Source organism: Hemitrygon akajei, chromosome 16 (assembly GCF_048418815.1).
Source record: "Hemitrygon akajei chromosome 16, sHemAka1.3, whole genome shotgun sequence".
Taxonomy (NCBI): domain Eukaryota; kingdom Metazoa; phylum Chordata; class Chondrichthyes; order Myliobatiformes; family Dasyatidae; genus Hemitrygon; species Hemitrygon akajei.
The window spans coordinates 82,340,170-82,358,578 of NC_133139.1; the positions used below are offsets into that span (position 1 = coordinate 82,340,170).

The 18,409-nt window shown below is 43.4% G+C and overlaps 1 protein-coding gene across 3 annotated transcripts in view; it reads left to right on the plus strand.

Annotated features, from left to right (window-relative positions):
• Nucleotides 1-18,409, plus strand: part of LOC140740228 (transportin-2) — a 47,262-nt gene that overhangs the window by 16,714 nt on the left and 12,139 nt on the right. For all 3 annotated transcript variants that reach the window (XM_073069311.1, XM_073069312.1, XM_073069310.1), the window contains exons 5-14: nucleotides 4,640-4,880; nucleotides 4,969-5,050; nucleotides 6,498-6,620; nucleotides 12,500-12,618; nucleotides 13,079-13,139; nucleotides 13,330-13,489; nucleotides 14,327-14,479; nucleotides 15,132-15,357; nucleotides 15,757-15,928; nucleotides 17,043-17,129. In XM_073069311.1, the coding sequence (XP_072925412.1) occupies nucleotides 4,640-4,880; nucleotides 4,969-5,050; nucleotides 6,498-6,620; nucleotides 12,500-12,618; nucleotides 13,079-13,139; nucleotides 13,330-13,489; nucleotides 14,327-14,479; nucleotides 15,132-15,357; nucleotides 15,757-15,928; nucleotides 17,043-17,129 (1,424 nt within the window). The remainder of the gene's footprint in view (nucleotides 1-4,639; nucleotides 4,881-4,968; nucleotides 5,051-6,497; nucleotides 6,621-12,499; nucleotides 12,619-13,078; nucleotides 13,140-13,329; nucleotides 13,490-14,326; nucleotides 14,480-15,131; nucleotides 15,358-15,756; nucleotides 15,929-17,042; nucleotides 17,130-18,409) is intronic.

An 18,409-nucleotide genomic window follows, 5' to 3' on the forward strand; every position in this document is an offset into this window, starting at 1 on the left:
ACTTCTACCTTGAATGGGTTGTTGGAAGGAACTTTGCACAATTGAAAGTCCCCAGGTGTGTTTAATCTGGTGATTCTGGTTGCTCCAAGTGAGCCAACACACACAATGCTGGAGGAAGAACTCAGCAGGCCAGGCAGCATCTATGGGGGGAAAAAAATTATAGTCGATGTATTGGGCTGAGACCTTTTGACTGTCCTGCTGCGTGATTTCAGCCCAAAACATCAACTTGTGACGACCCACTTCCCAGCGCACTCGAACCGGCTCACAAAGTGGTGCGTGCCGGCATTGAGGCCGGTCCCAATGAGGGCGCCAGGTCTGCTTCACCAGCAAGGGGAAAAGCCCACGCACGGGACGGGACTGTGAATATGCGCCCCCTACAGCATTTCCCGCCCGGGGAGGGCGGGATCAGGAAGGCTTTAAAGTGAGGCCGTGAAGTTTGAATAAATCTCTTTTTGCAACTGCAGCTCACCGACTCCGTGTCGTTGTTTCAGTGCTGCGTGTAGCACACCGCTACAATTGGTGACCCCAACGGCCCAAACGATATTTGGGCCGAAGATGAACAACGCCACATCTGTTCATGCAGTTTCGTTAAAACTGCCAAGCTTCTGGACGCTGCGACCTCACCTATGGTTCCAGCAAGCAGAAGCCCAATTCCACATTCGGCAGATAACCTCGGATGCCACACGTTACTACTACATAACTACTATTAGGTAGACGCGGTCCGCCATTTCCCCTGACCCAACACAATCAAAGACCTTCAGGAATTCGTGGGTATGGTGAAATTCTACCACCGCTTCCTCCCTTCAGCTGCCCGAATCATGCGCCCCCTGTTTGCCCTGGTGTCGGGTAAGGGCAAGGACATTACCTGGGACGAGGAGTCCACCGCTGCTTTCAATAAAACCAAAAAAGCCTTAGCAAATGCCGTGATGCTAGAGCACCCCAGAACGGACGTCCCTACCGCCCTCACAGTGGACACATCTAACACGGCAGTCAGTGGAATGCTGGAACAACTCATCAAGGGTCACTGGCAACCCCTGGCATTTTTCAGCAAACACCTATGACCACCCGAGCTCAAATACAGTGCTTTCGACCGGGAACTGTTGGCGCTATACCTGGCAATCCGGCATTTCAGGTACTTCTTAGAAGGTAGGCCTTTCACCGCGTTCACGGACCACAAACCTCTTACCTTTGCGTTCACAAATGCATTGGACCCCTGGTCGTCCCGCCAGCAGCGACATCCGTCTTACATCTCTGAATACACGACGGATGTCCGGCATGTCTTGGGAAAGGACAATGTTGTGGCGGACGCACTCTCCCGCCCTAACATCCAAGCCCTGTCCCAGGGGGTAGACTATGAAGCACTGGCGGAGGTGCAGCAGGCAGATGAGGAGATCCCTAGTTTAAGGACTGCAGTCTCCGGTTTGCAGCTCCAGGACCTCCCCGTAGGCCCAGGTGAGAGGACCCTACTCTGTGATGTCACCACCGGCCAACCCCACTCCATCGTTCCGGCAGCCTGGTGGCGGTGCATTTTCAACTCCATTCACAACTTAGCGCACCTCTCCATCAGGACAACCGTCTGGATGGTGGCCAACATGTTCGTTTGGCACAGACTCCACAAGCAGGTCAGTGAATGGGCCAAAACGTGCACGCACTGCCAAACAGCCAAGGTGCAGCGGCACACCAAAGCTCTGCCGCAGCAGTTCCACCCCACCCGCCGGCATTTCGACCACATTCATGTGGATATTGTGGGCCCCCTGTCAGTGTCGCGAGGAGCGCGGCACCTCCTGACTATCGTGGACCGGTTCACAAGATGGCCAGAGGCGGTCCCGCTCGCCGACACCACCTCTGAATCTTGCGCCCGAGCACTGATTGCCACCTGGGTATCTCGCTTTGGTGTACCGGCCCACATTACCTCTGACAGGGGCACCCAGTTCACCTCCAGTCTGTGGTCAGCTATGGCCAGCCTTTTGGGGACACAGCTGCACCACACAACTGCTTACCACCCACAGTTGAATGGACTGGTGGAGCGTTTCCACCGTCACCTGAAGTCGGCTCTCATGGCCCGCCTGAGAGGACCTAACTGGGTGGACGAGCTTCCCTGGGTCCTGCTTGGAATTCGCACAGCGCCCAAAGAAGATCTGCACACCTCGTCGGCCGAGTTGGTGTACGGCGCACCCCTGGTCGTCCCAGGAGAGTTCATACCAGCCCCAAGGGGGCAAGAGGAAGAACCCGCAGCAGTCCTGGGCTGACTATGCGAGAGGCTCGGTAACCTGGCCCCCATAACCACTTCGCAGCATGGGCAGAACCCGACCTGCGTACCCAAAGACCTGCAAAACTGTAAGTTCATTTTTGTACGACAGGGCGGACATCGGGCACCGCTACAGCGGCCCTATGAGGGGCCGTTTATGGTGATCAGAAACAACGGGTCCACATTCATGCTGGACATTGGGGGGAAAGAGGAAGTTTTCATGGTGGACCGACTCAAACCGGCCCATGTGCACTTGGTGCAGCCGGTCGAGATTCCGGCACTGTAGCGCAGAGTCAGACCTCCCAAACAGAGTCCGACCCAGACTGTGGACATTGGGGGGGGTGTATCGCTGGTTCTGGGGGGGGGGGGGGCGGGGGGGTATGTGGCGACCCACTTCCCAGCGCACTCGCACCGGCTCACAAAGTGGCACACGCTGGCATTGAGGCCGGTCCCAAAGGGGGCGCCAAGTCTGCTTCACCAGCAAGGGGAAAAGCCCGCACGCGGGATGGGACTGTGAATACGCGCCCCCTACAGCATTTCCCGCCCAGGGAGGGCGGGATCAGGAAGGCTTTAAAGCAAGGCCACCAAGTTCGAATAAATCTATTTTTGCAACTGCAGCTCACCGACTCCGTGTCGTTATTTCAGCGCTGCTTGTAGCACACCGCTACAAACTTCTTTTTTCCATAGATGCTGCCTGGCCTACTGAGGTCCTCCAGCTTGGATTTTCAGCATCTACTGATTTTTCTCTTGTTTATGGTTCACTTGGAAATGGTTTTTAGTGTGTTAGATCCACACATGGTCCTCATGGGTGTAAGTATTGTGGGGGAGTCATGTAGTGGCCTGGATCCCCTGCAATTTGCCAGTCACCGCAATATGTCTACAGTGGATGCAATCTCATTGGTTCCTTGTGCGGCCCTGAATAATCTAGACAATACTAATACTTGCATCAGGCTTTTGTTTATTGACTGCAGCTTAGCATTTAGCATAATCATTCCTACAGTTCTGATTTAAAAATCTGAGCCTCTCGTCTCCCTGTGCAATTGGATCCTCACCTTCCACACCAGAAGACCACAGTCTGTGTGGGTCAGAAATAACGTCTCCATCTCGCTGATAATCAACACTGGCGCACCTCAAGCATGTGTGCTTAGCCCACCACTCTACTCTCTACACCCATGGCTGTGTGGCTACAAATTTGCTGATGACTTGACTTTGGCAGAATTTCAGATGTTGACAAGGTGTACAGGAGCAATATGTACCAGCTCGTTGAGTGTGTCGCAGCAAAAACCTTGCACTCAATGTCAGTAAGACCAAAGAATTGATTGTGGACTTCAGAAAGGGTAAGATGAGGGGGTACACATCAGTCCTCGGGGATCAGAAGTGGAGAGAGTGAGCAATTTTAATTTCCTGGATGTCAGTATCTCTGAGGATCTATCCTGGGTTGAACATATCTTTGCAGTTATAAAGAAGGCAAAGCGACTATATTTCATTAGGAGTTTGAGGAGATTTGTTATGTCACCAAAGACACTCGCAAATTTCTACATTTACCGAGGAGAGCATTCTAACTGGCTGATCACTGTCTGGTATGGGGAGTGGGGTGTGACCACTGCACAGGATTGAAATAAACTGCAGAGAATTGTAAATGTATTCAGCTCCAAGATGGGCACTAGCCTCCCTAATATAACCATATAACAATTACAGCACGGAAACAGGCCATCCCGGCCCTTCTAGTCCATGCTGAACGCTTGCTCTCACCTAGTCCCACCAACCTGCACTCAGCCCATTACCCCATTCCTTTCCTGTCCATATACCTATCCATTTTTTTTGAATGACTATCAAAACTGTCTCTACCACTTCTACTGGAAGCTCGTAATGCCCAGGATATCTTCAATAAATCATGCCTCAAAAAGGTGGCATCCATCATTCAGGACATGCCCTCTTCTCATTGCTACCAAAAAGAAGGCAGTACAGGAGCCTGAAGGTGAACACTCAGTGATTCAGAAACAAATTTATTCTCCTGTGCTGTCAGATTTCTGTTGTATGTACTGTTGCCATACAAATTTCACGACATATGCCAGTGATATTACACGATCCTGATTGAGAGTCTCTAGCAGTATTCATTTGCACATCTATACCTCAGAGCTGAGCTCCAGTGTGCATGATTCATCTGATCTGAACCTCTGACTAACCTCTCACTCAACCTCTTCCATCTAATTTTACTGACCTTCTAATGCTGTGAAAGGTTATTGTGGCTAGATGGGAATGTGGTGTTGAGGTTGTGTTCAGGTCAGCTGTGATCTGTGTAAATATACTTTGGGGGCTGAATGATACAGCTCTGCTACTTATTGATCCATTGAATTGCAATTTTTTTCTTGACCCTACAATCTTTTTCAGGTATTTTGATCACTACCATTGCTTCAAAGGGAGAGCTGCAGGCTTGGCCAGAGCTGCTTCCTCAACTCTGTAACCTGCTCAACTCTGAAGATTACAATACATGTGAGGGTTCCTTTGGAGCTTTACAAAAAATTTGTGAGGATTCTTCTGAAATGCTGGACAGTGATGCTTTGAATAGACCTCTCAACATCATGATTCCCAAATTCTTGCAGTTTTTCAAACATTGTAGTCCCAAGATCAGGTAAGAAATTATTTAATCCTTGTGAGCTATGCAAGAGATAGAGGCCCTGGGTTCTTTATTGAAATTGGTGTGTGTCTTTGTTTCACAGATCCCATGCAATCGCTTGTGTGAATCAGTTCATCATCGGCAGGGCCCAGGCACTCATGGACAATGTCGATACTTTCATTGAGGTATCATGTTTAAGTGCTTCGGTAGTTGGGTTGAAGGCTGTGATCCCATCTGTTCAAGAATCCCTAACCACATTCCTAAGCTGTTGGGGAGTGGGGATTCCTAAATTAGAGGATTCGTCCAGGAATCCTGCTCCCGAGCATATTAAGAATCCTATTGTAAGCTGTTTAAATACAGAGGCTGCCTATTACATTTGCTAGCTCTGCTGTGGAGAGTTGGGTCTTAAGGAAGTATTTTAGATGTTTGCAGAAGGGGAGGAGAGTGTGAGCGGCAGCCTTTGAAACAGTGTTAGCATTTTATTTCTTTGCCGATATGCATCTGAAGTTCATTATTGAAGGTACAGCAAATGAGCAGCCTCTGGGCACTCTGTATTATACCTTAAATGAATGTACTTCTTGATTGCTCCTGTGTACTTCTCCAAAGTGGTCAGACCAATATGAAGTAAGCTCTTGGTGAGGGTTGGGAGGTTTGCACAATGATCTGAATGAAGTAAGAATTGGCTGACTTGACAATAAATTGAAGGGTATTTTACTAAATTTTGTATTTCCTTTATTTTGGCTTTTAAAGGTATGTCATGGACTCTTTGAAAATGCTTGGCCCTCGGTGAAAGAGTTTTAGTTTGAATTATGCAAGTCTAAACCAGCAAATTCATCAGTCTCATTCCAACTCTTTTATTGAAGGTTGTTATCAATTAGTCTTCTGTAATTTGTATGCACACCCTGATTCCTCTGTTCCTACATTCCCATTAAAATTGTGCTGTTTAGTTTCTCCTCTTTTCTGTGTAAGTATATCACTTCATACTCCAGTATTAAAATTTCAATTGCCTTTCCTTACTGCCTTGCAGTCTATTACATTCTTTCTGTTTATCAAACTTCAAAACTTTGTCATCTGCAAACTTGAAAATTTTGCCTCGTACATCCATCTTTCAATAATTCATTATTATAAAAAGAATGATTTCCAACATTGCTTTCTGGATTCACAATCTACTGTCCTTCACTCCTGACAAATGATCATTTACTGCTGCCTGCTGTTTAGTTTTGTATGCAGGCTGCTGATACCCTTCAATTCCATTTGTCTACAATTTTAAATACCAGGGTTGTTCATTTTTTTTAAAAAAGAAGCTCCTTTTCCTTGCATTTTACTAATTCTATTTGATTTTAAGGTTTAATTTTATCTCCTAGACTGTGCCTGACTGTAAATAGTCACCACGCTTGCCTTTGACTGGAAAGCAGTCTGATTTGTGTATCAAGTTCAGTTTGTGTTCAATGCTGACCTTTTAGCGTGGGCGAGTTCATGGGATAAATGTAAAAGGCAGTGTTAAAACACTTGGCTGGCTCATGGTTTAATTGGTAGTAAGTGATATACTTGCATATTAATGTCATTATATAAATGTAAACATTATTCAGTGTGAGTTCTGATCAGGTGATAGTGTTGGCTTGCTTCCTGCAGCACCTATTTGCGTTGGCAACAGATGAGGATTCAGAAGTGAGGAAGAATGTATGCCGGGCACTGGTGATGCTGCTGGAAGTTCGGATAGACCGCCTAATCCCACATATGCACAGTATAATCCAGGTAAGATATCTACTGTGTGTATTGTTTCCTGCTACTGTCTGTAAGGAGTTTGTTCTTCCTGTGACCATGTGGCTTTCTAGGTGCTCAATTGGTTACCGTAAATTTTCCCAAGATTAAGCTAGGGTTAAATCAGGTTGCTGAGCGGCCCAGCTCAAAGGGCCAGAAGAGCCTGTTCTAGGCTATATCGCAATTTTTTTTTTAAAGCATGCACAAAGCTTCATGGATAGGTGTGCACAAACTTTTGAGTTATATGGCACAGAAATGGGGCCTTCAGCCCAATTTGTCCATGCCATTCAAGGTACTTGATTGACCTAATCTTACTTGACAGAATTTGGCCCATATCTCTCTGAACCAGGGGTTCTCAACCCCTTTGGTTAGGCTTATTCACATAAAGGAGGTTGGAAATCCCTGCTTTAAATCTCCATGTTTGTGTACCAGTCCAAATCTCTTAAATAACTGTAGCTTCTATTGCCTTTGACGATTTGTTCCATAAACCCACTGCCCTGTATGGAGTGGGGGGGGGGGGGGGCGGGGGGCTTGCCCTTTGGATGGCCTTTAAATCTTGCCCTCTCATCATAAACTTTTGCCTGCAATTTTTGGACTTGTACTCTAGGGAAAAGATTGACCACGTACCCTAGCAATACCTCTCATAACTTTATAAAGCACCTTATGGTCATTTTTTAATTTTATTGAAATGCAGCGTAGAGTAGGCCCTTCTGGCCCTCCGAGCCATGCGGCACAGCAATCCCCCAATTTACAATGACCAATTAACCTGCCACCCGGTACGTCTTTGGACTGTGGGAAGAAGCTGAAGGAAAACCACACAGTTATGGGGAGAACTTAGAAACTACTTGCAGTCAGTAGCAGGAATTGAATCTGGGTTGGCTGTACTATGAAGTGTTGTACTAACCACTACACTATCATGCCATCCCTCAGTCTCCTTCACTCCAGCGAAAATAAATGCAAGTGTAGCATTAGTTATTGTACTTGCCGTAGAAGGAAGTACTCAAATCTTCATTGTTTGTAGCCAATAAACAGTATCCTTATGCAAGGCTGTTTGCATCAATGTGATTGGCATCCATGTTTTTGCTTTTTGCTAGGAGCAATTTTGGGCAATATCTTTGGGGGTTAGTTTGAACAGGTGGAGCTTTCAAGCATAGCCTTGATATAGGATCTTGCCAGAAGTACAGCACATCACTAATGTGTTAACTGCTCTGCACATAACTGCAAACTGCAGAGAGCTCATCTCATCACAGAAACTAGCCTATGTGAACTCTACTCACTACTTCAGTAAAGCAGTTAGCATAATTTAATACAACACTTCCCTGACTCACCCCCCTCCCACCGGAATTTCTCTAAAATGAAAAAGTCTGAGAATGCTGAAATTCAAGCAAAGAAACAAAATGATGGAAGAACTCAGCAGGTCAGGCAGCACCTCTGCAAAAGAGTAAGCGGTTGACGTTTTGGGCCGAGACCCATTATCAGGACTGGACTTTCTCTTTCCTCTTCCAATGGAAGGAGATGTAAAGCCTGAACACACATACTACCAGGCTGAACCAACCTCTAGCCTGAAGCTACAGTTTCTTATGATAAGTTGGACTCTTGACCTTGTATTCTGCCTTGCTATGATCTTCGAGCTCATTGTTTTCATGTACTTTCTCTGTAGCTGTGGTCTATTCTGCATTGTTATTGCTTTAGTTGTTCTGCCTCAATGCACTGTGTATGATTGCATCTGTGTGAACACATTTTATCTGCGTGAAAAGTTTATCACCATCACAGTATATGTGCCAATAATAAACCAATTCCATTTCCACCTTCCTCTAGATAAATCCTTCGGCCACCCCACTCCAAACCAGAAGTCCCTGTGTCTAATACGTTTTAATTGTTAGAACCAAACTTTATATCAGGATCAGGTTTATCACTGTTAAGACTTGAGATTACTTTTTTGTGGTATCAAAATACATAATTACTATAAATTACAAAATAGTGCACTATAACAGAATCATGTAGAGTTGTTCATCGACTGCTCAGTAACCTGAAGGCAGAGGTGAAGAATCATAGATTGTGGACTTTCAAGCTGCTGTACCACCTCCCTGATGGTAGAATAAGAGCATGTCTCAGGTGGCAAGGGTGTTTAGTACCACTGCCTTGATGAATTGTTTCTTGAAGATGACCCTTCCTTCCAGAGGAGGTGGATCTTGCCATTTCTACAAGTGCTTGTGTAGCTGCATGTGATCCTGTGCATTGGAGCCTCCATAGCGGGATGCAACACAGCCTGTCAAAATGCTCCACTCTACACCTGTTTAAAAATTTGCAAGATAGAAAATTGACCCCTGTGAGCAGACCACTGTTCATTTCCTCTAATGAGGAATGTGTAGGATTTGATTATTTTGTCTATTTCATGTAAAATATAGTGGACTCTGTTAATTGGGACTAGTACATTTTGGCCCAATTAAGCAGCTGCCTCATTATCTAAAGATTCATGGAAATGGTTAAAAGGTATTTTTTTAAAACTGCCATTTATCTGAGTAATAAATTGTGTATTTAAATGAAAGGCAGAATAAATTGGAGCACTACCAGTTCCTCTACAGTACTACAAAACTATTCCTAACACAGGTTGACCACCTATTTTTCCGGCTCCCACTATTCCTGAGCCTTTGCTGGATTAACATTTTTGCCTGATTAAAAGAGTTGCAATAATAGTGAGAAAAATGGACCGTAGAAGCTTGAAAAGGATTAATAATTAAAAGTAAATTAATTACTGTACCTACAAATGTTGCTTCTCAGTTATCTTTTAAAACATTTCATCCGGGCAAAGTTGTTTCATGTTTTTTGATCCCTCCCTGTGTAACTTTCTTGCATCATATAAAAATTCATTCACTTTTGTTCCGTAAGGAAGATTCATTTCTATGATTCTTTGATTAAATCACACAACAGCTCAATTAACTTGTCAATAGTAAATCTTTCAGTTTCATCTGTTTTATCATCATCGTTGCCACCTTGATCACTTGCAGTGTTTTTCAGCATTCAGAGCACTGTATAATTTGAGTCTGTATGGTGATGTAGAACAGGTGTTTTGTCATTGACAATCATCCACTCTAGAGATTTTCTTCATTGAGACTACTTGCTATAGCTTTCAAAGCAAGTCCTGTAACACTTGTTGCATACGCAAGCAAATCACAAACAATTTTTTCCTTTGGTACGTGATATCCTGTAAAATCATCAACAAGCTTTCAGCTTCAGGTGCATTTATCAAACATCAAGGCAGGCCACAGCTTATACCAGCCATTCGTTAGTGTTGAATGTTATAACTTCTCCCACCCTCAAGCAATGAACTAAAGAGCATCCATGTTAAATTTTTAATAAATATCTGTACAGAATTGCTAGCATTCACGTCATCAGATTCATGAAACAGATGTTTCATGAAAAATAAGTGATACCTGGCCTTTAGAGTGCGCAGTATTCCTTTGTCTTGAGGTTGGATAAGCGATGTACAGTTTGGTGCTGAATACACTATAAAATCATTCTTACACAGGAGTTCAGGTTTGGGGTGAGCTGAATAGTTATCCAAAATAAGAATTTTGACTTATAGATGTGCAATGTGCTCTGGCTTCTGGCACAAAATATTTTTCAAACCACTCTACCATAATAATCCAGTCATTTCTATTTGCGCAATATGTTACTGGGTAAATTTTAACACCTTTCAAGGCTCTAAGGTATTTATTTTTCCTGCTTACCAGTGGTTTACATCTTGAGTACCTGCTGCATTGGAGCACCTTATGGTAGCTCCATCCTTAGATTGTTTGAATCCTGTGGGATCTTCTATTGCTAATGTTTTCCTAGGTGTGCATAGCCAGAATAATACAGTTTCACCTGCTCAGGACTGGGTTTTTTTTAGCTGAGCTTCGCAAATTCGTCGTCCTCCTAGCAATCCATTCATTTCACCTCATTACGTTCTTTGAGCTGCCTATGGAAGTTATTAAAATAGAATTTCTCCTACATGGTACAGCTACTCCAAACCCGACTTAATAGAGGAGCTTAAATTGCCATCACACCAATAGAATGTTGATGAACCTGGAAGCTCTTCAGCTTTATAGAAGTTCAATGAGGTCTGTTAATCAACCAAACTAAATGAACTATTTAAAATACACAACTACAATTTACAGTGGATTCTGGTAATTGGACCATCGGTTAATTGGGATAATGACTTATTTGGAAAATACTTAAAGAACAAAAAAAACTGAATCAAGAAAATAGCCAGGATTCCCTTTATTTATTTGGGACACTATGTTGCTTAATTGGGACAGAAGACTACTCTTGACCTATTTCTAACTGGTGTCAAGTGCATGCACTTGAGTGGCTCTTAGACACTACAACTGCTTAAAGCGATCAGTTCTTAAATAGCATCAGTTGTGCATGTTTGTGTTCAGAAAATGGTGATTTTTGTCACTGATAGTTGGTAAGAAATAAGCAGTAAGACAATTCAGAAGTGTTTTGCTTACTGCTGTTTCAGGCTTGGAAATGCCAAAAACAGCCGGGAGTAAAAATAAAACCATTTCACTACAAAGAGATGGGGATTATGAAGGTACCAACAATAATCTTGAATTCTACAACAAAAATGAAGATTAGAAAGATGCAGTTGACTCAAGTATTATCCGTACCAGATGTATGTGCTGATTTTGTTCATTTACAGTTAATCAAAAGAACACAAGTGTTCAATGGATTAATTCCTCTGTCAGTAACTTAAGTTGTCCACTGATTTTCCAGAAACTGATGGTTCAGCACCTCTTTTAATTCAAATGAAATTACAAAACGTGGTTTACTGGTCTGCCATCAGATGGCACTGTGTGTAGTGCACGCAGCGGCCGGACTCATTTTAACAAAAGCACACTATTTTTATTATTTACATTGCACTTGGTGGTAGTCCCAATATTTGTGCTTATTTTATGCAAATTTAACTCTAGCTGTGGCTTCTAAAATGAGTGCAAGTACCAGTGGTGGTGTCAAATATAAACATCAGTCAATATTGATCTAAGAAGGCGGAAATGTTGAAAAAAACTGTGCCAAGGTGCTTCTGTGCATAAGCTGTGTGACTTGTATGGCATTGGTTTATCAACTGTGTATGATATAAAGCACCAAAGAGAACATCTTACAATTCTATGTATACAGTGATTTGCTAAAACAAATGAACACTAGAAAAACAATGAAAGTTGGTATGAGCATGATTGAGTGTTGATTGAATGGTTTCGTCAGTGTTGGAGTCATGGAATCAACTTGCCGGGCAGTATGATAATGAACCAAGCTGAGTTGTTCCATAAAGAACTTAAATTTGAACATGCGTGCAACTATAGTGAAGGATAGCTTCAAAGGTTTAAGAAGCGCCATAGAATTTTCATGCATAAAGTGTGACTGTTTTGGGTAATGCTTTTTTCTGATCTAAGGAAGTTATCAAAAGTTGCCACCAGATTATACACACAAAATGCTGGGTGAATGCAGCAGGCCAGGCAGCATCTACGAAAAAGGGTAAATAGTCAATGTTTCGGACCAACGCCCTTCATCAGGATCCATTAAATGTCAGCTATTTACTCCCTTCCATAGATGCTGCCTGGCCTGCTGAGTTCGCCAGCATTTTTTGTGTGTGTTCTTGGATTTCCAACGTCTGTAGATTTTCTCTTGTTTGCTACCAGACTTTTTAGGTCATTGACTTGTGTGGGGGATAGTGTTTTTGAGTAAGCACTAACTGTACAGAAATTGAGTAAACTAGCATTCTAGCTAGTGTTACAAACTTATGTGCTGCAATTACAATTCTTGTAGTTCATCTAATGACCTCTTTCCATTCTTTCACATGTGATTCTCTTCTCCCCACCCCCCCATCTCAGTACATGTTGCAGAGGACGCAAGATACTGATGAAAATGTAGCATTGGAGGCGTGCGAGTTCTGGCTGACATTGGCTGAACAGCCAATCTGTAAAGAGGCCCTATCGGGACATTTGATCCAGTAAGTAAAGGAATGGGGTTCATTAGAAATACAGATTGCTGCTTCCCCTTCTGATACTCTGATAGTCATAAAAAAAAGAGGTAAACTGGTGGTGGAGAGCTTTGGAAAAATGAGCACTTTACAGATGGTCTGAATTACAATACTGCTCCAAATGACATTTTCTTTTGTTACTGAAATAACTTGCAGCTTTGAGCCGATCGATAGAATAGCTAAAAAACCTGAGTGCTTCTGCCATCTTCTAAGGAACACTGTCTAAAGAGTACTCACCAAATCACTTCATTAGATCAGTTTGAATTACCCCACGTTTAGGCCATGTTCTCCAGTTCTATTGATGTGAAAGCAGTGAACTGACCTTTAGGTTATACTAGAGGGTGCTGGCTATTGGATATCTTAGTGCTCTGGTGGAGGCAGTTTATTCTGGTTACAAATGAGAGCTGATGGTTTTTTTTTTGTCTTTAAGGTTGATTCCTATTTTAGTGAATGGAATGAAATACTCGGAGATTGACATAATCCTTTTAAAGGTGAGGGCAGTTAACGCTTGTAATGCTTTCTGGGAATTAGATTGGAGCTGGGACTTGCATGGTGCACAAGTGGATCTGCTATTCAGTTCATGGGCTGGCTTTTTCTAAACTTTATAGAATTTTAAAAATCAAAATTGTTGTATCGTCTGAATCTGATGATGTTTCTCACTGTCTTAACATTTGCCCATAGGGTGATGTGGAAGAGGATGATACCGTCCCAGACAGTGAGCAAGATATAAAGCCCCGTTTTCACAAGTCCCGCACGGTTACCCTGCAGCATGAGGAGGATGCCACTGAGGAAGATGAGGACTTTGATGACGATGATGACACGCTTTCAGATTGGAACCTGAGTATGATTATTTTAAGTGGCTTTTGCCAGGAAGGGATATTTACTCGTACGCTGGAGACAGTGTTAAAATCCAGAAGCCATCCAACCCACTGTAGTTTAGTTTAGTTGCTTCTGGTTGCAGGGCTCCTAGAGGGTATACTTGGCTTGTGCTTGCTGAATGGGGTGGATAGGGACCACTAATTCCTACTGTGCAGGGTGCTCTGTAAATGAGGGCACAGAAACATCGAAAACCTACTGCACAATGCAGGCCCTTGGGCCCACAAAGCTGTGCCGAGCATGTCCTTACCTTAGAACTACCTAGGCTTACCCATCACCCTCTATTTTTTCTAAGCTCCATGTACCAATCCGGGAGTCTCTTAAAAGACCCTATTGATTCCGTCTCCACCACTGCTGCTGGCAGCCCATTCCACACATTTCCTTGACTATTGTATCACCTCTGAATACCCTCACCTGTCACAGGCTATTTGTAATTCTGGAATACATGAAAATCAGTGCCTTTTAGGTGCAACACAGATGCATGGGGAGGGACTTCACACTGAGACTACAAGAGGGATCTATAGCCTTGTAGTTTCCATTAGTCTATCTCACCAGGTTGAGAACAGGAAAAGAAGGTATTCTTTGAATGACTTTGCATTTGGTATTGACCATTGACCTTTGACCATTGTTTATTATCAGCACATTGTTTGACACACCAAGACTTTTCCTATTGGTTATTTACTCTTTGGGTGGGTAAATGAATTCTGGTGGGTCTATATGCACTCCAGACCAGCACTTCCATGCTGTCTTGTGAGTAGCCATGGACGTGTGGGTGCTGATGGTCATTGTTCCTTCACATCAGGAAAGTGCTCGGCTGCTGCACTGGACGTCTTGGCAAATGTTTTCCGAGATGATCTTCTGCCTCACCTTCTGCCACTGCTGAAAGGATTGTTGTTCCATCCGGACTGGGTTGTTAAGGAGTCTGGAATCTTGGTTTTAGGCGCAATTGCTGAAGGTATGGTTTTTTTTAAAAAAGAGTTGAAACAGCTCAGGGTGGATATTATTTACTGACAGTACTCCGTTAGAATCATACCACCTTTCTAGCAATCCCTCAATTTAATCCTAGCCTAATTATGGGATAATTTACAATGACCAATTAATTTTCCAACTGGTACGTCTCTGGACTGTGGCAGGAGGTGGAGTACCTGGACAAAACCCATGTCACAAGAGAACGTACAAACGTCTCACATCAGTGATGGGAATTGAACCCAGGTTATGCTGGTACTGTAAAGCATTGTGCTAACCACTACACTACCATGCTGCCTCTCCTAAGATGAATGAGAATCAATCCTTAAAGCCTGTGTTTGTTTGCCTGCCTTGCTTTGTAAATTATCTTATAAATGAGACTGCTGCTGCTCTCTAAACCATGTGCAAAATCCTTTGTAGTAGCTGCTTCCAAAATTCTAGAGGTGCAGACTTCAGCCCTGCCTCGCTGTAAGAAACCAAGTTACAATCTGATCTACTCCTAATCTGAATGTGCTTAACCAATGTATATTGTGCTTGCTGGTTTAATGAATTTTCCACTTTATGACGCTTCTAAGCACTATGGCTCGTTGCCCCACCACCACCACCCAACTCATTACCTAAAGCTTTGTTTCTGCTGTTAGGTTGTATGCAAGGGATGGTTCCCTACCTCCCGGAGTTAATCCCGCACCTCATTCAGTGTCTGCCGGATAAGAAGGCACTGGTGCGTTCAATTGCCTGCTGGACATTGAGTCGCTATGCACACTGGGTTGTCAGTCAGCCACCAGATCAGTACCTTAAGCCATTGATGACTGAGCTTCTGAAACGAATCCTGGATGGAAATAAGAGAGTCCAAGAGGCAGCCTGCAGGTAAGCTGGGTCAGATGGTTCAGCTTCTTCCTTTTGAGGATGTAATGAATTAGTACTGAAAATGTATGATTGATCCAAGTCTTGTGTGTATAAGAAGCTGAAGGTTAATTGAGAAGCCTGATGCTGCTGAACCATTTTCAGTAAGTCCTACAAAGTAGATAATCATTATCTTTGAGTGCATGAAGTGTCATGGTGTGTACATTAATACTCCTAGATCAAGATTCTGTAAATGAGACTGAGTATGATGGATATGAACCAGGTTTTTTTTCCAATTGACAGTTGAAGCAATATAGATAATTTGCGCATGGCAACTTAAACATTGATCACTTGGAAATTTCTATCTGTATAATGCTGACTTTCTTTTATTCTCTCCCCTCTCTCCCCCCCCCCCCCCCCCAGTGCATTTGCGACGTTAGAGGAAGAGGCCTGCACTGAGCTTGTGCCGTATCTCAGCTATATCCTCGATACACTGGTATTTGCCTTTGGAAAATATCAGCACAAGAACCTGCTGATCTTGTATGATGCTATTGGCACTCTGGCAGACTCTGTTGGACATCATCTCAATCAGCCGGTAGGCAGATGTGACTTGGTCTTGACTCAAAAGTAGGTGAAAACCCCCTGACCCACATCGTCCCAATACATAATTTGAATGATACTGAATTTAGGATAATCCAGAATAGATTTTTTTTTTTAAAAAAACATTCAAGAATAGGCATCCATGAGGTGGGTTGGTAACCCTGTGTTATTGCTTCATTCTACCCAGTGCGTGCTCTTTGCTGTCCCATTGCAATATTGAGCATCAAGCCTAGTTTATTAGGTGTAAGCCTGGAGACACTGCAGCTGAACACAAACAGCATTAGAGAGACAGAAGTAAGCAAGCATGCAATCAGTGGATCCAATCAAAGCTATGCCGTCTTGCCAGGTCTGATCACAAATGGTGATAGGCAGTTAACGAGTGATAGAGGGCGGCTCCGGGAACATTCCATTGTCAGTAGTCATGAGACCCAGTATTTGAATGGCAGAGGCATTTGCAACTGTTCATCCAGCTGTGTAAAATAAATGATCCACTATCGCTTCTTCCTGAGATCCTGTCATTCACAGCTGGTCACACAGAAGATCTTTCACAGCAAATCAATCATACAGAAGTCAGTTTAAGAAATGCTGTGAAAAGAAGCTGTAGCTGTAACCAAGCTATTCTAGTATAGTTTCATGACGGTCTACCCAACAGTGAGGAAACTTAACTAAGTGTGTTCTCTATCCATAAAGTGGGATATGTATCAGGCTAATTAGTGGATTATTTTTTATTGAGCCAGTCAAGTCTCAATCACCAAAGTGATGGAGAGTGCTGACATTGGTAGCACACAGTCATTTTCTTGGTGTTTTGTCTTGAGCCTTTATACTTTTTCTCTCCTACCAAAGTGCACTCAGTTACTGTAATATTTACATTTCGTCCTAGATGCTGTTTTATTTGTGATATTTTAACAATCTTCTCAGCCTTCAGATTCATCTGCCCTTGTCAGGCTTCCCAAAGAGTAATGTACATAATACAGTGTTCATATTAATGGGAGTGTATCGGAAATTATTCAGTAATTTTGTGTGGTTAGTGCCCTGTATGTGCACAGTTTGTGGCTCCATAGAGCTTCATTTGTATAAGAGTAGATGTTTATAACAACTTGTGTCCACAGGAATACATCCAGAAGCTAATGCCTCCACTCATTCAGAAATGGAATGAACTCAAGGATGAAGATAAGGATCTCTTCCCTCTGTTGGAGGTGAGTGATCATTGGGTGTTATTTTCCCAGAGATGCCTATGCCTGGAGTCATATCATATAGATATAGGTGTGGATATTCCATATGCTATCTCAGTACCCTAAAGTGGCAGAATAGAATTGAAAACTTTGTAGTGAAAGAAATATCCAACCTTTCATGCTTCCACTGGCTCTCTCAAAGATTTCCACGTATTTCTTCTGTTGATGACCCTCAGCTCTTAAAATAGTGCTTTGAATGCTTTATTGGTTTCTTGCCAAATACCCTAATGTTGTCCCCAACTGCCTTTCATCTACATTGAGCTTAAATTGATTACAAACGGAAGAAAATTTGCAGATGCTGGAAATGCAAGCAACGCACACAAAATGCTAGAGGAACTCAGCAGGCCAGGCAGCATCTATGGAAAAGAGTATAGTCGCTATTTCAGGCCGAGGCCCTTCATCAGGACTGGAGGGAAATAAAGATGAGTCAAAGTAGGAAGGTGGAGGGAGGGGAGGAAGAAACGCGGTGATGGGTGAAACCAGGAGGTGGGAAGTTGATAGGTGAAAGAGAAACAGGGCTGAAGAAGGGGGAGTCTGTGAGAGGGCAGAAGGCCATGGAAGAAAGGGGAGGGGGCAGAGCACCAGAGGGAGGTGATGGGCAGGTTAGGAGATGAGGTGAGAAAGGGGAATGATGAAGGGAGGGGGAGGTACTACATTTACTGAATGTTCGATAAATCTATGTTCATGCCATCAGTTTGGAGGCTATCCAGCTGGTATACAAGGTATCGGTCCAACAAACTGAGTGTGACCTTATCATGACATGACAGTAAAGGTGTCCTCTGGTGCCTCTCTTTCTTCCATGACCTTCTGTCATCTATTAGATTTCCCCTTCAGCCCTGTATCCCTTTCACCTACCAATTTCCCAGCTCTTTACTTCACCCCTCCTGGTTTCACCCATCACCTTGTCTCTTCCTCCCGTTCCGCCACTTTGACTCATCCTTTTTTTCTCTCTGGTCCTGATGTAAGGTCTTGGCCTGAAATGTCGACTGTGCTCTTTTCAAATTGATCAGCTGCCACATCACTGAAAATCTTTTATTGCCTCTTCCTAGTCATATGAACCTTAAGCAAATGTACATTTATTATTTCTACAAGTATAACAAATGGTGGAAAATTGAGATATTATAGGAGCAGTAGTGCAAGGAATGCAAAACCCAGCGTGGGCTGTGCTTTCTAAATTGTTTGACACTGTCACCAGAAATTCTAGGTTCCACCTCGGATTTTTGCTGATCTCTGGGCATGGAACT